A 23,985-nucleotide genomic window follows, 5' to 3' on the forward strand; every position below is an offset into this window, starting at 1 on the left:
TTGAGTCAAGAATGTGTCCAAAGGAGCAACGCCACTGAGAGACACGTCAGAGGTGGATTGGAACTGCTCGAGGGAAGGATGCCGACTTTGAAACTCATTCCATAAATGCTTCATAAATTCTGAGAAGGTGTCCGGCTCCTGGGGTGTAGAGTCACCCTTTGATGACTTAACTTTGTGTTTCTTAGGCTGCATAGGGCCACACCAAGCGGGTACATGGTACTCTGAAAGCGCTATATTTGCACAATCCTGGCAAGAATCCACATGAAGAGAGCCCAAGGAGGCAAAAATTGCAGTTTTGGAGAAACAGGGAGCTTTAGAAAAAAAGATTGCTAAAAATGCAAGATGACAGCTGTGAAGAAATTTGTGCCAAAATCACAATATTTTTTATACTTATCAAAGTCAAAAAATGGCGATTTTAGGATTTTGGGGTGGGGGAACACAGGGAAACATGCAGAAACCTTGAAAATCTCACTTCTCAAACTTCTCCTGATTCACCTCACAGGCTGTAACAGCCTTTACTCACTGGGTATTTTTTGTGGAACTGAGCTGCAGCCTGCATCAGCTCTCAATAGTAGCTGGATAAGAGAATCATTGCCTCATGCTGTGAATGCCTCTGCAAAGCTGATCTTTGGGCTGCCAGTCAGACCCTAAGCCTGACTGCACCTCCACCCCTGTGGTCTGACGGACGCACACCGGGAGGTGAGAAGATGCAGCCATCACCCTGCAAGACACCGCCGAGTCTCCTAAGGGCACCCAACAGCCTGCGCTCGACCTCTGCTTAACAGTAGCTGAGACCACTTTAGGGAAGGCCCTGAGCTCTAAAGAAAACTATTCAGGCTGGGATTGGCCTGTCAGCTACAGATCGAAGTCTGTGTGTTCTCAAAGCAGGCAGAGCTCAATAAACGCTCTGAGCACTAGAAACCCCAAGAAAGGGACAAAATGTACAACAAATAAAATAAAAAATTGTAGAAAACAGAACAAACACTCCTGCAGGCATGCTTGCAGAAGGGAAGAACTGCATGTGGAGCTAAGGAGCCCAGTGAAGTACAGCAGAGGGAAAAGGAAATATCCAGAATGGATTCCTTCTGCAGATGGCACACAGCCAAGGGGACACTACCCATCTGTCTAGAATGTCTCACCTATTGCACTAGAAATGTTTTTAGATTTTAGCAAAGCCTCTGACATTGTTCCTCACAGGTGTCTAATAAATAAACTGAGTGCCCTCAGGATGGGCCCCAATGTGACAAACTGGGTCAGGAACTGGTTGAGTGGAAGGTGACAGAGGGTGGTAGTCAATGGAGACTACTTGGAGGAAAGGGATGTTACGAATGGTGTGCCTCAAGGTTCGGTTCTTCGGCCTGTTCTTTTTAACCTTGCTGTGATATTGCTGAAGGGCTGACTGGTAAGATTTGCCTCTGCGGATGATTCCAAAATCTGCAATAGAGTAGACACCCCTGATGGTGTGGAAAACATGAGGAAGGACCTAGAGAAGCTTGAGGAATGGTCTGAAATTTGGCAGCTAAGATTTAATGCTAAGAAATGCAAGGCCATGCATTTGGGCTGCAAAAGCCCAAGGGAACAGTAGAGTTTAGGGTGTAAAAAACATTTATGCACCAAAGAGGAGCAGGACTTGGGAGTGATAGTATGTGATGATTTTATGGTGACCAAACAGGTTGAAAAGGAGACAGCAAAGGGAGGTATTGAAGCCCCTGTATAAAAGTCTGATAAGACCTCATTCAGAATAATGTATATAATTCTGGAGACCGCACTTTGGCCCAGAGAAAGGCAACTAAAATGGCTGATGATCTACGTCATAAAGCATATGGGGACAAACTTAAAAGATCTCAAGGAGAGGAGGAAATAGTGGATGCTGTGGATGGGCAGACTGGATGGGCCATTTGGCCTTTATCTGCCATCATGTTTCTATATTCCAATGCAAATGTGAGATTCCCCTTGGACCACAATTCCTCCAACACAGGTGGACAGTCTGCTAATCAAAGCATACAAAAACTAGATATCAGTATACTTCCTGTGGAGTAAATGGATCATTATATCAAACCTTTCTGAACATACTGAGGATATAGTACATCTTGTTTGACAGAATATCCCAGTCCCCTTTCTGAAAAATAAGGCCAATTTCTCATTCCATCTGGAAATCAGAGAATAAGTACAGGGCTCAACACTCAGGCATACCGAAAGTATTTTATTAAGAAATCCCAACATATCTGGTCCTCAATAGAAACCATTAACCCCCAATAACAGTATAAGAAAAAATAACCATGCTAGCTTTTCTCCTGATCCCAACAACTTTCACACTCTTGATAGAGCATTCCAAGGTGCACATTATGTTCTTCAGATAGTGTGATATGGAGCAGGCTTGATCAGCCCTCCTGTGAAGAGTCAACTGGCTGAAGCACAACTGCATGAAACCAACATAGTAATTACATACTGCTAATATTGCTGCATAATAGAGTACATCCACTAATTTATCACTCTCTGAAGTAACTGGCAACAAAAAATAAGACCACCTAGATCAGGGAAGCAAGACCCACACGAATCAAACAGTAATGGCTGTGCAGAGATGGACCGCTCAACAATGATACTATATGTTTTAACTGCACTAAGGTGAACTCTAATAGACCAACAAAAATTTAGAAAAGCTATCAGGCCAACCCAGAGAAGGGAATGGGAAGTGCATTCTGCCTTTTTGTGGTTACACATCCAAGCTGTGAGAGTTAGAGACCTGACATTGATATGCAACAGAGTGTCCTGCTCCTAGGCAACTTGAAAATCATTTTAAGGATGCCTTCTGATTAAAAAAAAAACCCACAGCTGCTATCAGTTTAAAAACTTCTTGAAGTACTGTTACCACTTTTTAAAACTGTGCCGAATGAGTCTCTAAGATACAATTAGAGAGGTTTCTGTATTTTTCAAGTAAACGGTCACACAAGACATTTCAAACAATGGAGAGGACCCAGAAAGAGATCTTCTTGGGGAAGATATTGCAAAAAAGTGGGAAGCAATGTCTGACCTTCATTCAAATGCTGGAGTAAAAAAGAAGCAAGGAATATGGTTCCCATGGGCAAGTCATATAACACAATCACCTGATTCTCCCCATTATCCTAGATCTGCAACCTGGGAGGAAGTGGTAGGTGAGTCATCAGTTAAGTCTCTCTTATCTGTTCCCTTCTCCTCTACGGCCAACTCCAGACTCCATCCCTTCTACTTATTTGCACTGTATGCCTGGAATAAACTGTCTGACCCACTTGTCTCCTAATCCTTACACCACATAAGTCACAATAGCGAAACTTGCATCTCGGGCTCCAATTTGCTGCTGTTTTGGTTTTTGCCCTATTGTTTTAGACCTTTTCTGTTCCTCTTTACTATAATAATTTGTAGTTCTACCCCTCCTTTCCAGAGCCTCAAGTAAGTAATGTTGATGTCAGTTACTATATGTTCTTTCACCCCAGTTTAATTATGGAAATCGCTTAGAAATATTATAAGCATTGCATCAAATTTTTTTAAATAAACTTGAAACTTATATCAGGCTCGGTCTCTGGCAGCATTCAAATTCAGACTCAAACTCTACTTTTTTTTAAGCTGTTTTCAATTCCAAACTCCAGCCCACCTTCTAGCATCAATGGTCTGTCTTATCATTCCCTCTATAATTCCCCCACCTGAGTACTGTATATTGATGCACCTTCTTGTCCAGTTTGTCTGTCTTGACTAGATTGTAAGCTCTTTTGAGCAGGGACTGTCTCTTCTGTGTTTTGATGTACAGTGCTGTGTATGTCTAATAGTACTATAGAAATGATAAGTAGTAGCAGTAGGTGGCAGATGAAGGAGTAGAGTACATGTAGGGGGAGAGTGTGGTGCAGTGGTTAAAGCTACAGCCTCAGCACCCTGAGGTTGTGGGTTCAAACCCATGCTGCTCCTTGTGACACTGGGCAAGTCACTTAATCCCCCCATTGCCCCAGGTACATTAGATAGATTGGGACAGAGAGGGAAAAATGCTTGAGTACCTGAATAAATGCATGTAAAACCGTTCTGAGCTCCCCTGGGAGAACGGTATAGAAAATGGAATAAATAAAATAAATAAAGTACTCTTCTACTCATTCTCAAATAAGCATTGCCATATTAGCACCGACCAAGGATCCATCAAGCCCTGTATCCTGGTTCCAACAGTGGCCAATCTATGTCACAAGTACCTGGCAAGATGCCAAAAAAGGTAAAACAAATATTATGCAGCTTATCCTGGGAATAAGAAGAGGATTTTGCCTAGCCTCTTTAGCCTTTCCTCCTAGAAAATCATCCCATTCCTTTTTTATCATTTTCATCACCCTTCTCTCTGCCTTTTCTAAATTCCCTCAATTTCTCTTTTATTACTTTCCTCTTTTTTTTTTTTAAGTCCCTCCTTTCATTCCACTCTCTGCTCCTTTTTCTTCTCTTATCTCCCTTCTTTTGTGTCTTAACACTCTGTTTTTACTTCTATCCTCTTTCCATAGTCCTATAGACTTTGAGCAGGGCACACTGCATATATACACCTTATGCTGCATCACTCAGAGTGGGAAGCTCCAACGCATACATGCCTTGATCTTGCAGTTTTGCAGCACTATATACACATGGTCTCTCCCATGCTCTAATGCATCCAGGTATTGCAGTCTCAGAACAAGGGAAAAAAAACACATCCAGAGCCCAGCGTTACCAAAAGAGGGAGTATGTAGCTCACAATAGGCATAGCCTAGAGCAGGGGTGTCAAAGACCCTCCTCGAGGGTCGCAATCCAGTCAGGTTTTCAGGATTTTCCCAGTGAATAAGCATGAGATCTATTTGCATGCACTGCTTTCATTGTATGCTAATAGATCTTATGCATATTCATTGGGGAAATCCTGAAAACCCGACTGGATTGCAGCCCTCGAGGAGGGACTTTGACACCCCTGGCCTAGAGTCAGCTATGATATTGGGGATGAAAGGCAGTTCTGTGGATTAATTTTTGGCAGATTTAGGAATCTTGAGTGTCAGAAACAATGGATATTTCTGGCCTTGTCACTTTCATGCCTTATTGAAGGGGATGTTGCTAATTTCACTGCAGAGCGAAGACAGAGGAGGATCTGAACAGTGGAAAAGCTTAGCAACGAGGGCCAGAGAGGAAAGAACCACAGAAAATGAGTCTGCTGGGTGAAATCCCTTGAGCTGCAGGAGAGAGGGAGAGACAGAGAAAGGAAGACACAAAATGAAATGGATGAACAAGAAAAAAAAAAGAAGTGCTTTGGGGGTTAATCTGGTGACAGGATTGCTCCAAAGGCTTCATCTGGCCCATGAATCTTAGTTCAGGAACCTCAGGGATATTTGCATTTAGTGACACTGTAATTAACAGATTTTAATTCCAGGATATGCAAGGAGTGTTTTTCCTGGGCATAACATTTCATGGCATAACTGTTTCACTTGAGAAACATAAGCAGTTGAAACACCATGTCCACAGCTTACTTTTTTCAAACAAAGAGCATGCCCCATGTTATTATTTTTGGATCAGCTACGAGATAGGATGTTTTCATCTGCAGCAAAGCCCACTTGTGCATGGTACTCATACCATTTCAATTCCCTTATTTGTACAGCTCTAAGTGGCTTGGGGGAGAAATGGAAGCGAGGGTGAAAGGACCACAGTGATATTTGGTGCCTTACTTTCACATTCTTTCACATCCAGGTTGAACTGCTGTAAAGCCCCCAGTGTAATCTGCTTGACTTCTGCTTCCAGTAGCAACTGCATCAGTGATGTAGATAAGTGTTTACAGGCGGACATGCAAGCTGTCTGAGCCACTTTCCCCTAAAAAACATAAAGTTACAAATTGTAGTGGAAAATCAGCTAAACATCAGTGTATAAGGGCATTTATATAAAATGTAGTAGGAATCCTTTTTTACTTCAAGTTTTCAGTTATGGATGATAATGATGATTGCTGCTATGACCCTAAAGTAATGCTTGTAATTTATTTATTCAAATTTTACAGCATGCTTTCCTGTCAGTTCCAAAAGCGGATTACAAGCAAAATATAAAGCAAATAACATACACTTCAAATTAATACTGGAATTATTTTTATTTAAAAAAAAACAAACCCCAGTCATTTAGGCATACGTACTGGAAATAAATTATACAAAATATAAGACATAATAGCAATGGTCATAAGCATGAATCTGTACAATAAACACTAGTAACAATTATTTACTTCTGTCCTCCTTTCCCCCCCCCCCCCCTTTCCACCGAGATATGTAAGCATTGTGCTAGGAAACATTTATAACCTAAGTTTTCATATTCAGAATTTTACCATATGCAATGGTGTTCCAAAAGTGTTCTCAGACTCTTTGAAAATAATGACCTCTAATAGAGAGCAACAACAAGAGAAACCTCAACCCTCCACTGAATGGATGAGGGACACCGCAGAAACAAACAGGAAAGTGGAGGCGATGAACTGGATGAACCAAGTTTATTTAAAAGGTCATAAAAATAGTCGAAATCCAATGAGTACCATAGCAAGTTTTAAATATCCTTCTTGCAGATAATGCAGCTAAAATCAGTATCAATGTTGAGTGATGACAATAGAAGGAGTCCAAAGAACCTGGATGGCCCAAGACCAAAATATGGTCCAATGGGTACAATACCAAATTCCAGAATATTCTTCCAGCAGATTATACAATTGAAGAGTGCAAAAGCAAATTCTAGAATATCCTTCTGGCAGGTTTCTATGCTATAAATATAGGTAAAAATACAATAGTACAGTTATGGAAAATACATAAGTGGAATTGTGATGAATATTAACAAAAAATGACATCAATGAGAAATAAGTATGTCACAGAATGGACCTTTACAAAAGTATAGGTGAAAGTACTATCGTACATTACCACAGTGGAAATATTGATAAATTGTGATATAATGCAAATGAATTTAATGCAATAAAGTACAAAAGGAGCTAATACAATAAAATAAAAAATATATATGAATAAAATATTGAATGAAAAACCACATGTATCAATATTTCAAACAATTATCCCTGCACATTGTCACAGGAAAACCTCTGTGAGCTCCAGTAGAAGTCCAGAAAAGCTGGCTACTGACAGAGTAAGAGCCATGCCAGCACAGGTCCCTTATAATAGGCCCATTCTAAATCCCAGACAGGGACAGGGCAGGGGGACACACTTAAGCAACACTCTAGGTAATGAGCATACACCATCAGATACCTATTTAGCTTTTTCTAGCCAGCTACCACAGGTGACAAAGTCAGTACAGGGAATTCCTTCTAAGTCAGGAAAAGTAAAACAGGAGTTGATTAAAACCCCACGGTGCTTTCTGGACCCCTGTTCGTTTACATAAATTAGATAGTTCCAAGTCAAATAGATGTTGGCATTGTCATCTTGATGCTGGAACTTTAAATCATTTACTTTACTATTGTCCCTTGATTCTGCAGTTTTGGAGGTCTATTTTGGGATCAAGTAAATAACATGTTAGAGAATCCAGTGGCTTTATTTTATGATACCATTTTATTTGGTACTCTTATGAGAGGCAAAAGTCAACTATCAATGAATAATAACAAGCTTCTATTAGTGATGACAGGGGTTGATATGCAGCTTATTTTAAGAAATTGGAAAAACTGGTATAGGTTGAACTATACATTCTGGTGGGAATCCCAGTGTTATACATATAAAATGGAGCGTTGTATGGTCATACAACAGGGAAGATTGAAGAATTTTATAGAGGTGTGGGAGCCATTGACTAAATACTGTAAAGAGGAATAATTTAATTTAATTTATTTTATAAGCAAGTAAATGTACATATCCTGGGGGGGGGTAGGGAAGGGAATGGAATTTTATGAATGGTTTCATGAAGGTTTGAGTTATTTGTTTGTATATTAGTTGGGAGGGAGGGGGAAATTTCTTTGTTGCAGTTGAAAGTTTGCTGCGCTTATTATACAATGTACATATATGTGATTCATTTATGGCACATTTGTAGTTTGAAAATCAATAAAGAATTAAAAAAAAAAAAACCCACAGTGTACAAAGCAGAAAACTGGGTCAAACAGATTCACTATTCTCAAGAAGATCCAGTACACACCTAAGGCTAGCCTTAATTATCCCAGTGAGCAGAAACAAAAGGGTGGTGGTGGAGAGCGGTACAGAAACAGACAGCAGAGGCAGAACCCAGAAGCCAAGCCATACTGGCTTAGGGAACAGAGTGCAGCCAGCAAAGGGAAGCAATACAGATCTGATTTGAAGCCAAGGAAGAGTACTCTGATGCAGAGTTTCAGGAGTAGGCTATGTCTGTTTGTTCTGAAGAAGCTGTAGCATTAAATGGAGAAGAGGCTATGGACTTTAGTGAAAGCTCTTCTGAGTATTTCCCTATAGAAAGAATGCTAGTGGATTAAAAGGTTTAAAAGACTGAAAGTTATAGCCCTGAGAAGTTACTGCCTGAAGAATATGCATCTGATGCTAAGGCTGTGTTTTCTTGAGGCACAGAATTTAAGTATTTAAAAGACTGGGAGTTTACTGCTCTGAAGAATAACCAGGCAATGTTAAAACTGTGTTTCTGATTGCTAGAAGAAAATACTCACTGCAAGATAAAACACCAGATAAAAACTTGTAGTAATGCATAACTCTGAAGCTATGAAAACTTGAATGGGATTACTACAACAAATCACTGAGCATTGGTTCTGTGAAGACTCAGTGATGTTCAGGTGTTTCTACAATGAACTGTAGGAATTGAAGAATGGCAAAAATTTAGAAAAGTGTTTGCTTGCCATTGCATAGAGGATTCTGGTTTGGACTAGCAGAAGTAAGCCAAGCATGTGGTTGTTACAATGAACTGTATGGATTCCAGGACGGCAAGAGTTTAAAGAAAGGGTTTATTTGTCATTGCTGTAGAAGATTTTAGTCTGGACTGGTGGAAATAAGCCAAGACCAAATCACTGATAAATGTGTGAAGTAATGTAGGCAGCATAAAAGAAAAGAAGTTTTATTTTTGCATGTGCTGGATTGATGGTTTGACCTGTGGCAGCTAAACAATGGGACCCAACTACAGGGAAAGGTCTCATATTTTTGTATTGTTGAACCTGAACTGTTTTGAGAACACATTATAGACAAGAATAAAAGTGTTTTTTTGTTCCAGATGAAGTGCTTATGATTTTTGGAGCTCATACTTTCATAGTACCCACTTCTCTACCACTTCAAACTATCCACTCGGTCAGGTGTATTTGCTGGGAATAGAAGCTTGACCCTCTCAAGCAAGCCCCCGCCTGGCCACAACATATAAAAAAGCGCATAAAGATACTCGAATCTAAACTGTTGACTCAAATTCCTGCACATTTGTATCATACGTAATTACATGGATCTTTACTTGTGTCAAAACTTGTCAAGTGAAGATATGTAAATGATAATTAAAATTATTGATTATAAAAGGCAGTAGGTCATATTATGAAAAGGCTAAGTCTGTCTCCTAATTTAAATCTGGTGGATTCACAGTTTTCAGCTCATAAATGGTCCTCTGTTCAGCACAGAAGACAGTAAGATTAAAATTGCCTCCCCTCTATGGTTTATAGGTCTTAAAAACCAAAATTTTTATACAGTATCCTCAACAGAGTGTTTAAATCTAATCCAATGATTCACTAATGGTGCAGATCTCACTGCCCTAATGATACAACTACGATGTTCGATAATTCGCGAATGGATCATCCGTTTTGCTTTACCTACATATAAAAGGTTGCAAGGGCACACAATTATATAAACAGCATATTCTATATTTCAATTGCTTGTAAAGTTTAATTTGTAAGTTCTGCCTGTGGTAGGATTCCTAAAATCGGTCAAAGTCAAGGAATGTTTGCAGACAGTGCACAAACCATATGGGGAACGTACCAAATGAATGTTGTTTAAATTCATCACTGTTGGTAAAATTGAGGGTTCCAATTTATTGTGTAAGTTTTCATTACATGTAAATACGATAACTGGATTTTTACCCCAAAAACATTGATGTAGTTCTAAAATGTGCCAATGTGTTCTTAAGATCTTACTGATATTGCATGAAAGGTGAGAATGTTTTAAAGAGCAAACTATATCTAGTGGTAATCTAGTTTGTCGTCCAGTTTCAAGAGGATCATCACAATGTTTTAATTTAGACTTTTGATATCCTTCCCTAATACATCTCATGGGGTATCCTCTGTATGTAAGCCTTTTAGACAACATATTTGCCTATTTTTCAAATTCTGAAGGTTGCAAGCATAGCCTTTTAAGCCTTAAAAATTGACTATAAGGGAGGTTGTTCTTAAATTGGTCTTGATGAAAACTGGAATAATGCAAATAGCTTTTACCGTGGGTTTTTGATATGCTATAATGGATAAAGCCATATTGTCCTTTCTTAACCAATGTGCGGTGGTGGCCAAAAAAAGCAAACAGGATGCTGGGAATTATTAGAAAAAGGAATGGTTAACAAGACTAAGAATATATGCTGAAAAGGCTTTCGACAGAGTGGAATGGCCCTTTTTGTTCGCCACACTTACTAAATTTGGCTTCCCCTCACAATTTATTCAAATGATTAAAGTTTTATACTATGCCCCCTCTACTAAGATTTGCATCAATGGACGCCTTTCTGCTTCTATTAGACCTTCGAGAGGAACACGACAGGGATGCCCACTTTCGCCACTGTTATTCAACTTGGCTCTAGAGCCGCTGTTGACTGCTATCTGTACAAATGACTCCATTAAGGGATTTGGCTCTGAAACCATGGAGGTTAAACTATACGCATATGCTGATGACATAATACTTTACGTAACTCCTGATTCAATTCCATCTGTCCTCAACGTGATAAAAACTATGCCTTGGTCTCTGGATACAAATTGAATACATCAAAATCTGAGATTCTGCCATTGAACTGTGCTCAAGACAAGCATGAATTGGACTCACATGATTTTCTTTGGAACCCAACCAAGATTAAATATCTAGGTGTTTATGTGGGCCCCACTCTGAAGGATATGGAGCAGTACAACACAGACTATATTCTAAATACCATCAAAGACTCCATTCAGAAATGGTCACCTCTCAAGTTGACCTAGTGGGGCCGACTGGATACCATTAAAATGATGCCACTTCCTAAAATAAATTATATAATGAGCATGGTTCCATTCTTGTTCAAACGACGTATATACCATAAAATTGAAAGTTCCTTGAGTGCATTTTTATGGCAAAATAAACAACCTAGAATTGCGCTACATAAATTGAAGCAACCCAAAGAGATGGGGGGAGTAAATTTTCCTGACTTTTTGCATTACCACCAAGCTTTCATCATGCGACATGGTTGGATTCTGATTCCAATCCTAATTCTCCCATCTGGTTACAACTGGAAAAATGTCTGTATGATCCAACTCGCCTAGCCTACACTCTATAAAAAAAAAATGTCTGTATGATCCAAATCGCTTAGCCTACACTCTAAAATAAATTATATAATGAGCATGGTTCCATTCTTGTTCAAACGACGTACATACCACAACATTGAAAGTTCCTTGAGAGCATTTTTATGGCAAAATAAACAACCTAGAATTGCGCTACATAAATTGAAGCAACCCAAAGAGATGGGGGGGAGTAAATTTTCCTGACTTTTTGCACTACCACCAAGCTTTCATCATGCGACATGGTTGAATTCTGATTCCAATCCTAATTCTCCCATCTGGTTATAACTGGAAAAATGTCTGTATGATCCAACTCGTCTAGCCTACACTCTATCTATCCCTCTATGGACAAAGGATAAACAACAATCCATTTTCTATTCCACTCACAAAGTGCTTAAAGCCTACGACAACTTGTTTGAAATTAAATGGCATGAATCTCGTCGTATTTTGCTGTGGCATAACGATTATATCAAGATACAGGACAGATCACTTGATTGGAAGTTGTGGCAGAATTGTGGCATTTGGACTCTTCAAGATTTAATAAAGAACTTCCAATGGATGTCCTTTGAGGACCTTCACACTCGTTACCACTTGCCCCCTCATTAACAATACCGTTGGATACAGCTGAGACACTGCTTGACCGCTCTTTATCCGGATGTGAGGAAATTGGGAACTACTCCGACATTGATTTCTCAAACATCGTTAATTAATAAAAATAAAAAAGGAGTCACCTCGAGATGGTACAGTGGTGCCTCGCATAACGGACGCCTCGCACAGCGAACGCTGCGCATAACGAACTTTTTGTCTTGCTCCCTATAACGAACTTCGTTTCACACAACGAAGTCACCCGAGGGGCCCGGGGGGGGGGGGGCGGAACTACTCTCGCCGCTTCCTAATGTGAGCCGGGAACAGCAGCACCCTCCTGTCTGAATGCAGTGTTCCATCATCTCCCTCCACCTTACCTTAGATGCCGAGTTTTCCGGCTTTCTTTTTCGGCCAGCCACACACTTTCAAAGAGCAGCACATGCGCGCATGCTCTGTTGTTCAATCTTCTCCTCTGACGCAACCGGAAACCGGAAGTTGCAGGAGAGGAGAACATTGATCAACTCCAGCAGCTGCGCGTGCACAGCTTTTTGAAAGCGTGCGGCTGGGTGAAAAAGAAAGCTGGCAAACTCTGCATATAAGGTGAGGTGGAGGGAGGGAAATGTAGGGCTGCAGAACGAATTATTTTGTTTTACATGTATTCTTATGGGAAAACAGGGCTGCAGAACGAATTATTTTGTTTTACATGTATTCTTATGGGAAAACGCGTTTCACACAACGAACTTTTCGCATAACAAACTTGCTCCTGGAACGAATTAAGTTCGTTGTGTGAGGCACCACTGTATATCCTATTGAGAAAGTCTTCGACTTATTCCCTGTCGAAGGTGATGAATGCATGGCATGGAGACTTGGGACTAGCTTTAGAGGATGAAACTTGGCAGGCTGTCTGGAAAACTTTGTTTAAATCCTCTTGATCTGCCAGCATTCTTCAATCTATGTACTTTCTGTTGCATAGAACTCACTGGACCCTAATTAAGGTAGCAAAAATCTCAACTGGTCTTTCTCCCATGTGTTGGTCTTGTAATTTGCAGGAGGGAACCTTAACGCATATGATCTATGATTGTGCACACTTAGTAGGTTATTGGAATAAAGTATGGGAAACTATTTCTAAAATCTTAAACATGTCAAAACCTCTAAGTTTGCGCATTATTGTACTAGGTCATCATGGCCTCCCGCATGCACTGCCTGATCACAATGCGCGACTGCTCAACATATTGATATTTCTAGCCCTTAAAAACATATTACATTGCTGGAAAGACATGCCTAAGGTGAATTACATGGTGGAATACGCTATGCCTCACAGTAAAATATGAAAGTGTTATTGCGGAAAAACATAAGGCTATGAGTTCCTATACTAAAATATGAAGACCAGTTAACTCCTATTGCAACACAGGCTGACGACATTCAGTTCATGTGCTGAAACATAGATATCATCATCTAAACCTGGCTCTTGCTTTATGGCTCACTCCCAGTGTTCCTGTAGGTATATGGCTCCGGTGTCTCTCTGTGCTCTATGTTTTAGATTTTACATGTACTTTTGGCTGCATGTTGTGCTGCTACTTTCCTCCTTATAGATAGGCATAAGTCTGCCTGCTTTATTACATTATGTAGATAATATTTTGTGAATCTTTGCATTGGTACGGCATGCATGTTTCTTGCTTGCCTTGTTAACATTTATTGTACTTCATCTACTAAACTCAATAAAAAAATTTTGAACTAAAATTAATGTCAATTTTTCTTTTGGTTTATATTTTGTTATGAATAATTAATGAATATTGTGAATTTCCTTGTACTTGTAAATTTATATAAATATGACTAATTTGAATAAACATTTTGAGGGGTGAAATAAATTTTCATTACTGAAATAGCACCAAAATCAGGACTTTTTTTGTTACAGAGAAATGTCTTAGTTCTACTTTATACCCATTGTTGCATGAGGAAGGCTTCTTGGGTGCATTTATTACCCTGATAGCCTAAGTGTGCAGGTTCAAGGATCTGTGTATTTTATTTTAGAGTTCCAGGCTACATAATGTATCTGCAACAATTTTTTGCTCAGTAAAACCAGTGATTGTAAAGTTTTCATTTTTTTTTTACTTTTCTTTTAGGAAATTATCCAAATGTTTTTTTAAACCCTACTAACCTAATTGCTTTTACCACATTCTCTGGCAACAAATTCCAGAATATAATAAACTGCATTTTTTTTCTTGGAGCAACTGTCTGATCAATGTTCTGAGGGGACCTCCTCACTCCCTGACTAGAGTTGTGAGGGGGCCCTCCCTTTGAGATAGCTTATTTTCCTATTATTTCTAGTTGGTCAAGTATTGTTATGTGTTTATTGTCTCTCCCCTTTTTAATTACAAATTGTAAAATGCTTATTAGTTTTGATTTGCGTTTTATCAAAATTTTTGATTAACTTGATACTTCACCCCTAGCTTCAGGCAGCAGAGAGCCTTGAGGCCTCCAACCATAATAATTTTTTTTTAAATCTATCAAATTAACAGCAGTTTAACCTGTGAACTTTGCACCACTACTGAAAAGAAAGTTACAGTAAAAGCATACTTTTGTTTTGAAACTTGCCACAAAGACAAAGTATGTACAGACATCTACAATTTGTTGTTCATGAAATATACCCACAGAAAAAACATGTATGAAGAGTGAAGACATGAAAATACAATCTAGCAATATTATTTCTCTACTGAAATCCTGGAAATGCCTCCTATCAGTGTATGCTTTGGGATGAGCACTGCTAAAACATATTCATTAATGATCTTTAAAATGAGCAAACAGCCTGGTTTTCAAATGTGCAGATTAGTCAAAGTACTTAAAGCACAAGTAGATTGTGAGGCATTGCAGAAGGACCTTATGAGACTAGGGGACTGGGCATCTTAAAAGCAGATGACAAGTAGCAATTGTTACAAATACAGAATGCTGGCATCCCCATTAGGAACTCAGGAAAAGGATCTAGGAGTCATTGTGAACAACACATTGCAGTCCTCAGCTCACTTAGCAATCAAAACAGCAAACAATTATTTGGCAAGGAAAATAATATAAAACTAGAAATAAAATAGTGTCTTTATATTAATTAATATAGTGCATGGGCTCTTCATTGTGGGAAAGAGAAGGTAGATATGTTAGAGAATTATAAATCATGATGGCTGCTGAACAATTACCGTATTTTCACGCATATAACATGCATATGTGTATAACACGCATACGCGTATAGCGCACGGGTCCAAACCATTTGTGTAAAAAATTTTTTATATAGCACGCACACGCGTATACCGCGTATGCTGCTATAACCTCCTCCCGCCACTCCCGCTTACTCCCTCTTCTGGCCTGCGAACCGGCATCCTCCCCCCCGCTCGCGTCACCTCCATCCCCCACGATCCTACATCCCCCCCAGCACCGCAAAGACATCGGTCGCTTACCCGATTGGGCACCGGCACCAGCACCAATGCACAGGATGTGCCAGTGCCAGTGCCTAAAGATCCTCCCTCTTCCCTGTGCCGGGCTGGACTGGGCTTTGAGCATTTGCGATGTTCAAAGCCTTCTGGTCTCGCTCTCTCCGAGATTCTGAATCTGAGAATCTCGGAGAGAACAAGACCAGAAGGCTTTGAACATGCGCAAATGCTCAAAGCCCAGTCCAGCCCGGCACAGGGAAGAGGGAGGATATCCCTCGCACCGCCCAGCCCAGCCCAGCCCAACGAGGGAGGATCTTCGGGCACTGGCACTGGCACATCCTGTGCATTGGTGCTGGTGCCGGTGCCCAATCGGGTAGGAGACACTTGATTAAACTGGTAGCAGTTTGAAACAAATTTAAGAAACATTTTATCTATCAATGCTCAATCTGTGGAATCTATTATCTGAGAAAGCACAGTTACATACCGTAACAGGTGTTATATAGAGACAGCAGGTGGGTATTCTTACACATGGGTGATGTCCATCCATGGAGTCCAGTACGGACAGTATGAAAAGTGTACTGTCACTTTAAGTTTTAAGAAACTTTGCGTCTGCCCATACCACACATGTGCGAGTGCCTTCCCGCCTGACACCTGCTCGTGGTACCTCCGTTCCATAAGTAAGCTAAGAAGCCAACCAGGGGAGGTGGGTGAGTTGTGAGAATATCTGCCTGTTGTCTCCAGATAACACCTGTTATGGAAAGTAACTGTGCTTTATTCTGAGACAAACAGGCAGCATATTCTCACATATGGGACTCCTTAGCTTATTGGAATGGGATGGAGGGAGAGTTGGCCAATGAAGGAAATAAATTTTGTAGAAAACTACTTGGCTGAAGCAACCCTCCCTTCAGGAAAAGATTCCAGACATGAGAGGGGCATGAATGAGTAAACTGAGGACCAAGTAGCTGCATTGCAGAATGTACCTATAGGAGAGGAACGTAAGAATACAACTGAAGCCACAATAGCTGAGATCTTATGTGCTATCAGAGATACCCCAAACATGGCAAGAGAGATGCAGATTGTAAAGTATGAGGATATATTTCTCCAAGGATAGACAAAGCTAACACGTGAGAAACGAAGGGGATGAACCAGTGACAAGAGGTTCTGTAGAGTGTAATTCCTTGTAAGAGAAACTAAAGGTTCTTTTGCAGTCCAAGGTATGAAGAGCCATTTCTCCAGGGTGAGAATGAGGCTTAAAAGAGAAAAAAAGAAGCACAATGATGAGATGCATATGACATCTCCTGACCTCTGTTGTCCAGACAAAAAGGAGGGGTACAGAGAAACTACTGTATCATGGTGCAAAACTGTACAAGACTCAAAAGAAGGGAGCAACAGTGTGGAGAGAACAAGTTGAGGATCCCAAACCACTAGAGAGTGGTGGAGGATGACAAGACCTGTACAAAGCTGGAAATCAGAGGATGAACAGTTTGTTGACCTGAACATGGAAAATACTCATAACCAAAAGGCAAACTCTGACTAAAGTGAAGCCAAGAGCTGAGTAGGAGAGGGGTAGGAAATATTTTTGGAAGGGAGATATAAAGTAGATTAAAGGCTTGATAATACAAAGAGCTTAGAACAGTGAAAACCATCTCTCCTACTTCTCATAGGGCTGCTGCAATAAGGTTGTCTGGATGCAGCTAAGATAGTCTGGAAGAATGAGAAAAAAAAACACTATCTGCTGAGGTTACCTCAAAAGGCACTAAAAGGTTAAAAACAGACTTCCGACTCCTGAGAGAAAAACTTTTGTCCGTGACTAGAATAAAAAGAAGTATCATGGCTGTCTGGCCCACTAAGGGCAACAAGAAGCCTGGAGGCAGATTCCTGCTGAAGTTGAACTAGCCAATTTGAGCAAGAGAGGAATTGGAGGAAATGCACAGAGGGATTGGTCCATTCCATCCAGGTGAAAGGCCACCATTGCTAGACAATGAGGAGAAGATTCTCTAGAATAAAATGGTAATTTGTGATTGAAAGATGTATGTCGAGTACTTTCCCAGGGCCAAATATTCTTGGTCCACTAACAAGAGAGCCCGAGGCACAGTGCAACTTGAGTGACTCGGCAACAAAAAGAAGTTGAGATGAAGTGCACCCAAGCACAGAAATTATCTGTGTGCGTAAAGCAAAACTGAAAGAAATGTAAGAGACCTGTATGGAAAACCCAGTAGGTACAGGATTGTAATGCGCATACTGACTGCAGAATGCATAAGCGTCTAATTGTAGATGCTATAGAAGAGACCGTCAGTCCAGAGTCTATGACAGATAAACTGGAGCAAAAGAAAAAAAAGTCCTAAAAAGGATGTAGTGGCCTCCTCCTCTCCCACAGCCACTCCCAAACCTCCAGGCCTTTTAGAATCAAAAGGAGATGGAGTAAAAAGTTCTGTGGAGAATGTTCCTTAGAGAACAGGTGTAGGGAAAATAGTTGAAGTAAATGGAAGGTACTGTATAAACTTTGATGATACAGTGGATGGTACATGTTGCGAGAGAAAAACTGGTTGATCCTGCTTTGAAATAAAAACAGTGCAAAGATCTGATATGGTGGAAATCTAACTTAATAATAATAATGTATTATATACTGCCCTACCAACAGTTTGGGCGGTTCACAACAGAAAAAAACTGAAACATTTCAGCGAAAAAATACAAATTCACAAAAACAATACTTCATGTGGCAGTCAGATACAGCATTAGTTAAAATACAGTTTCAAATATAAAAAGTTTAGAAGAATAAAAATAGAACCACATTGTCCTTAAATCAAAGTATCCAAGCAACATGAAAAAAAATTATCTTAGAGGCTCTACACCCCATGGTGAAATCCTGAAGCAGTTGCAGCCTGAGCGATGATGCTGAAAGAGAGTTGGAAAAATCCAACTTGTTATCATAAATGGATTGCTGTGGTGATGACAGCGGCATAAATATTGCTAGCTGCAGCTTGGAAATCAGTGGACCTTCCACCTGTGGAGGTTGTGCATTCTAAAATATATTATGTATATAATATGTCTAAGCTAACTGCTCTGCATAGAAATCATATGGGGCCTTTTTATAAGGTTTGGTCTTCCTATATTGCTTGGAGGGAGATACTTGATGCTGTACCTGTTTAACTGACTATCCTTGAGGTTCTCTTTTTGTTCTCATGTCCCATTGGTCTTCTCCCGGTTATTGTTTACTCTCTTTGGGGTGGCGGGGGTGATTGGGGGGAGGGGATTGGAGGGATATTTGGAGTGGGGCTGGGGTTATGATGCGTGATTATGCCATATACTGAAGAAATATAGTACATCTTCTGTTTAGTGTACGAACCTGTGCTACATTGTTTCTGTTATTTTGTATGGAGTGGCTTTTGGAGTGAGTTTTGGCTTTTGTATTGTATTTTTAGCCGTTATTCTAATAAACATATAAAATGCCTGAAAAAAAAAAACAAAGGAAAAATCCAACTTTACTTTTATTTTTTTTTCCAATTCCTTATTCATTTTTTAAAAATTTACAATAAGTGTAACAGCATTTATAACATTTTTAACTCAACTACAACACTTAATATTCTATTAAAATCTATATCAGAATTTATCCCTCATCCCCCCTAATCAATAACATTCTTCAAATTCAAGAAAACCTATCAACTTTACAAACTTTATACCCATGTTAGATTCCCCTCTTAGTGGAATGCAGTCCAGGCAATAGGAAAAAAAACCCAAACTAACACCTTACAGACTCTACACGAGGGATCTCAAAGTCCCTCCTTGAGGGCTGCAATCCAGTCGGTTTTTCAGAATTTCTCTAATGAATATGCATTGAAAGCAGTGCATGCACATAGATCTCATGCATATTCACTGGGGAAATCCTGAAAACCCAACTGGATTGTGGCCCTCAAGGAGGGACTTTGAGACTCCTGCTCTACACCCATGGTGGATTTCCCACAATGCAAGCCTGCGCAGTGAATTTCATAGGAAATATAAAGTATAAATACTGCTGAAAATCAAAACTCGAAATGAAGTCTGTGTCATCGACAACTGAGGGGATGTTTGGGTTTAGTAAGCAAGCATGCTATAAATAAAAAGGTAAACCTTCCATAAGGACCTTCCATAGGTCAGTTGATATGAGAGACCAACATTGATGATACAGTGATAGCAAGCTCTGATTGAACTGGAAGAACTGTGTAAAGTCGAACAACTTCTCCTGTTGAATTGCCTCTAAATCAGTCCAAGGCCGCTATCAAATTTGCTGCTATTGCTGTGGCTGAAACCGAAGGAGTATGTCTCCGATGTGGAGGTTGTTTAGTATTTCTCCTCGAAGAAAAAGACTTAGACTGTGTTTATTTGAAGTATTCCAAGTTTGCTCATGTTGAGCTAATTTTTGTGCAGCAACCTCAATGGGTTTGCCAAAAAGCTCCTTCCCTAGACATGGAATATTGGCCAATCTATTTTGGAGATTGAGGTCTGAACACAGCTAGGCATCTCATAGCTACTCACATAGCGGACACTCTGGGAGACAGTTGAAAAGCATCAGAGAGTGATCTTGGAAGATACGTCGCAGTCTGTGACACAGTATGAATAGTCCACTGAAATTCCAGAAGATGCTCTGAAGAATGTATTGCCTGAAATTGGTCAACCATTGAACATGTTGTTGAAGATACAAAGACATGTAGAAAGTGTAATTAAGGATTCTGCTCAACAGCATACAGTTTTGACAAAGGAGACATCCAAACTTGTCCATAGTACTGCCTTCGCGTCCCAGAGGCAATAAGACATAAATTCTGGTAGGAAAATATTTTTTGAGGGTTGATTCCACTAATAATGAATGATGTGAAAGTTGTAGATTATCAAATCCTGGAGTAGAGAAAATTTTGTGAAGTGAATTCATCTTCCCCGAGCAGCCTTGACAATTAAAGGCATCTCCCAATTTCTGAAAAGGATTTGTTTAAATAGTTCATGCAATGGCAATTTGAAGAGATCTTTGGAAGGTGCCCAAAAGTTCAATATATTTTGAAATTCAGCATTAAATAAACATTAGTCTCCACAGAAAGAGACTTTGTATAACTGGTTAATGTAAGCCGCAAAGGAGAATTCTTCAGGAGAAGATCTTCTTGTGGGAATAGCTGCACCAACAGACTCAGGTTAGACTTAAAATGCAAGAAAGCTTCTTGGAAAAAATGTCTAGAAGAAGCCCTGTGACATTTTCGGTACTGGTCCAATGAAGAGGCAGAAGAGGATCGATGAAGTTCCTGATGCCTCTTCAAAAGAAGAGGTCGACTAAAAGAGGAACTCTGATGTCTTGGTCTGGAAGGCCTCACAGAAGAAGAGGACTTACGGCCCGAAGTAGCAGCTCTAAGTCTCGAAGGGGAGCACTGTTGAGAAGTAGAAGAACTTTGATGTGAAGAACCATGCCTGGAGGAAGATCGGCGCTGATAGATAGAACCATGACGCCTCACAGAAGATCCCTGAGCAGTATTTTGATGTTCCAATAGATCAGTGGTATCGGTACTTTGATACCTCGCAGTGGTATGATCAGGTTGGGCCGGTACCAAGAGAGTTGAATGTAGAACCATGACGCCTCATAGAAGATCCCTGAGCAGTATTTCGATGTTCTAATGGATCAGTGGCATCAGTACCTTGATGCTTCACAGTGGTATGATCAGGTTGGGCCAATACTAAGGAAGTTGAATGTAGGAGATACATGCAATGCGACCTAAAAACAGTGGCAATCTCCCTGTGAAAGAATTAATCAAGCTTCTATCAAAAAGAGTGCACCAGTAACAATTGCTCAACAGCTGGTACCATTGGTGCAACAAGTTGCTTCGGTATGGGTGACCTGGCAGAAGACACACCCCGTATGGGAGAAACAACCTACAGCTTAGCAGAATGTTAATGACGTCTTTTGGCCTGAATCAAGAGACTTGATGCTGTTGAGGCCTGTGACGCCTGCTGAACAGTATGCACCAATACTGAAGGCTCACCAGCTGGAACTATTGGTGCAGCAGGTTGTCTCAGAGAGGATGCACACCTAGGTGGAGAGACAAACTGCAGATCCTTAGATCGATGGTGTCAAGAGACTTGATGCTGCAGAGACCTACGACTCTTGCTGGGAAGAGGATGACTCAAAAACTGGCATCCCCAATGCTAGAAGATTTTTCCAATGTCAATGTAGGAGTTTTCAAAGGTAACGGCTCTGAAGTTTTTCTGATGTCCATAGCGGAGCCGAACAGCTTCTCCCATTGAAAATGACAGGTTTTAATGGAATGTTTTTGCAAGGTGGAACACTTAATACATGATTCAATCTGGTGATCAGGACCCAAACATTGAAGACACCAATTATGTGGGTCAGTTATCAAAATAGGTCTCTGACACCTGCAGCACTTTTTAAACCCTGTTGTAGGTTTCGACATGGAAAAAATCTCATCGGCGAGATTAAACTCAATGGTGAACGAAGTCCTGCTGGGGAAAGAACCTCAAGGCCGAAGCCCGAGGTAGGACAAAAGAAAACAAATATATTTATTTTTTATTATTATTATTTTTTTTAGAAACTATACAAACAAAAGTAGAAACTAGAAAAAAAAAAAAAAAAGAAATGCGAAACGGGAAGGCAACATCGACTGAACAGAGTTCAGTTAAAAAAAGATGACTTTGCTCTGCAGAAAATGAAGAACTGAGGTACAAGTGGGCATAGGGCAGGAAGGCACTCGCGCATGCATGGTGCGGGCAGTTGCAAAATTTCTTAAAACTTAAAGTAACAGTACACTTTTCATATTGTCCGTACCGGGCTCCATGGATGACATCACCCATATGCAAGAATATGCTGCTTGCTTATCCTAGGATAATGTGGTCAAGCAGAATTTAAACAAGTGGGAAAAGGATGGCTCAAAGTATGTCTCTCTCTTTCTTGTTTGTGTGTGTGAGTGTTCATGGCATGTATTATGTTTGTGGTGAGGTAGATGGCAATAGTAATTCAGGTTTTTTTTGGGGGGGGTATTTTGGGGGAATCACAGCAGTTTGTGCAGTAGTGGGGTAGTTGCAGGGATAGATTTTGGAGGATGAATTAATAATTTTTGAGGCTGAGAACAGTTTGCCAGGTGGTAGAGCAAATGTGGACAATATTTTTTGTGGGTGGGGTAATTTTCAGGGGGCTGAGGCATTGGGAGATGTAATTCTTATGGTGGGACAGTTGTGGTGAAGTAATTTGGGAGGATAGGACAGCTTGTAGTGGTGGTGGGGCATTTGTGATGGTAGTTTTTCAGGTGGTAAGGCAGTTGTGGGGTAAGTTTTAGGGGGTTGGTTTACAGGGTGGCAGGGGAGTTGTAAAGAGTTATTTTATGGAGTGGGACAGTTTGTGCATCAGAGGAAAGGCCCTGCTGGGAATGGCTGCAAACAGCCTATTTTAAGCGCTGCCTCCTGCTGACTGGCTGCCACTTCAGGTAAGGAAGGGAGGGATCGAGGGGGTTTGCAGCTCAGGACCACTGCCTGTTTCTGATGATTCAGGGAGTGGGGAGAGGGTTGTGGCTCAGGACCACTGCCATACTAGTACTTTGGGGTGAGGGAGAGGGGGGGAATTGAGATCTGTGTTAAACAAGGTTTCCAACACATTCTCAATCAACTAGAAAAACAGTTATCCAGCATCCACTAATCCCCATGAGTGCCAGAAAAATGAGATTCTACTGTATTTATTCATTCAATTTTCTATAATGTTCTCCCAGGGGAGCTCAGAACAGTTTACATGAATTTATTCAGGTACTTGAGCATTTTTTTCCCTGTCTAGATGTTTAGTGCATCACCTTTGCATGCTCTGTTCACATAGCTCCACTTCTCACCTCAAAATTTAGCTTCATAAAAATAAGGAGGCAATATGGAAATCATTAGTTACAGTACAGCCAAGGTTTATTGCAGTTTATCATTAAACTGTACAGTTTTGGCAGGTGCATATACTGAGCTTAAATTAAGCCAATTTCCCGTTCCACTTGGAATTGTAATCATAAAACTATTTGTCTCATTTTTATTGGTTTTTTTTTTTGTCCGTAGAGCTGGAAACTGTATTTACTCACTGCCTCCTTTGAATTTGCCACAAACACTGCAGACAGTGTAGCCACATCTGAAGAGAGAGCAGATAGCATACCTGCTCCAACTTCTTCAAAACAGTGCTTGTCGTTTGACAAAAGGTTACATTTGGCAATTTAAATGGAACAAAAATTTTATTTCAAACAAAAAGAAATGATGGGGGCTGGCTCAATGGCCTAGTGATTAAGGGTTTTATGCTGCCAAGCAGGAAGCCTTGGTTAGATCACAGCTCAGGTTTTTGTCTTTGGACTGAAAGTCAACTTAAAGCAGCACACAGGGGCTTATGGAAATAGTGAGAAAGATGGAAGTGTTTGTATATTGAAGGGGGAAAAAGTAGGTAGAAAAAAAAGAGAAGGGAAAGGCATAATTTTCATACAACATCTAGTGCCTAGTTAATGAGCTCAAAAGAAAATGGTCTGTGTTCTAGTACAGAGCATTGTAAAAGACAGAACTCAGTCTATATGTCTTCCATAA

At 40.3% G+C, this 23,985-nt stretch overlaps 1 protein-coding gene across 9 annotated transcripts in view; it reads right to left on the reverse strand.

Moving 5' to 3' along the window:
• EXOC6B (exocyst complex component 6B) overlaps positions 1–23,985 on the reverse strand; it is a 920,925-nt gene that overhangs the window by 260,072 nt on the left and 636,868 nt on the right. For all 9 annotated transcript variants that reach the window (XR_004540231.1, XM_033953524.1, XM_033953543.1 and 6 more), the window contains one exon: positions 5,682–5,823. Coding sequence is in view for 8 of the 9 variants with exons in the window: in XM_033953524.1 (XP_033809415.1) it covers positions 5,682–5,823 (142 nt within the window). In the remaining variant the exon portion in view is untranslated. The remainder of the gene's footprint in view (positions 1–5,681; positions 5,824–23,985) is intronic.

The sequence above is a fragment of the Geotrypetes seraphini genome, chromosome 1 (genome assembly GCF_902459505.1).
Source record: "Geotrypetes seraphini chromosome 1, aGeoSer1.1, whole genome shotgun sequence".
NCBI lineage: Eukaryota > Metazoa > Chordata > Amphibia > Gymnophiona > Dermophiidae > Geotrypetes > Geotrypetes seraphini.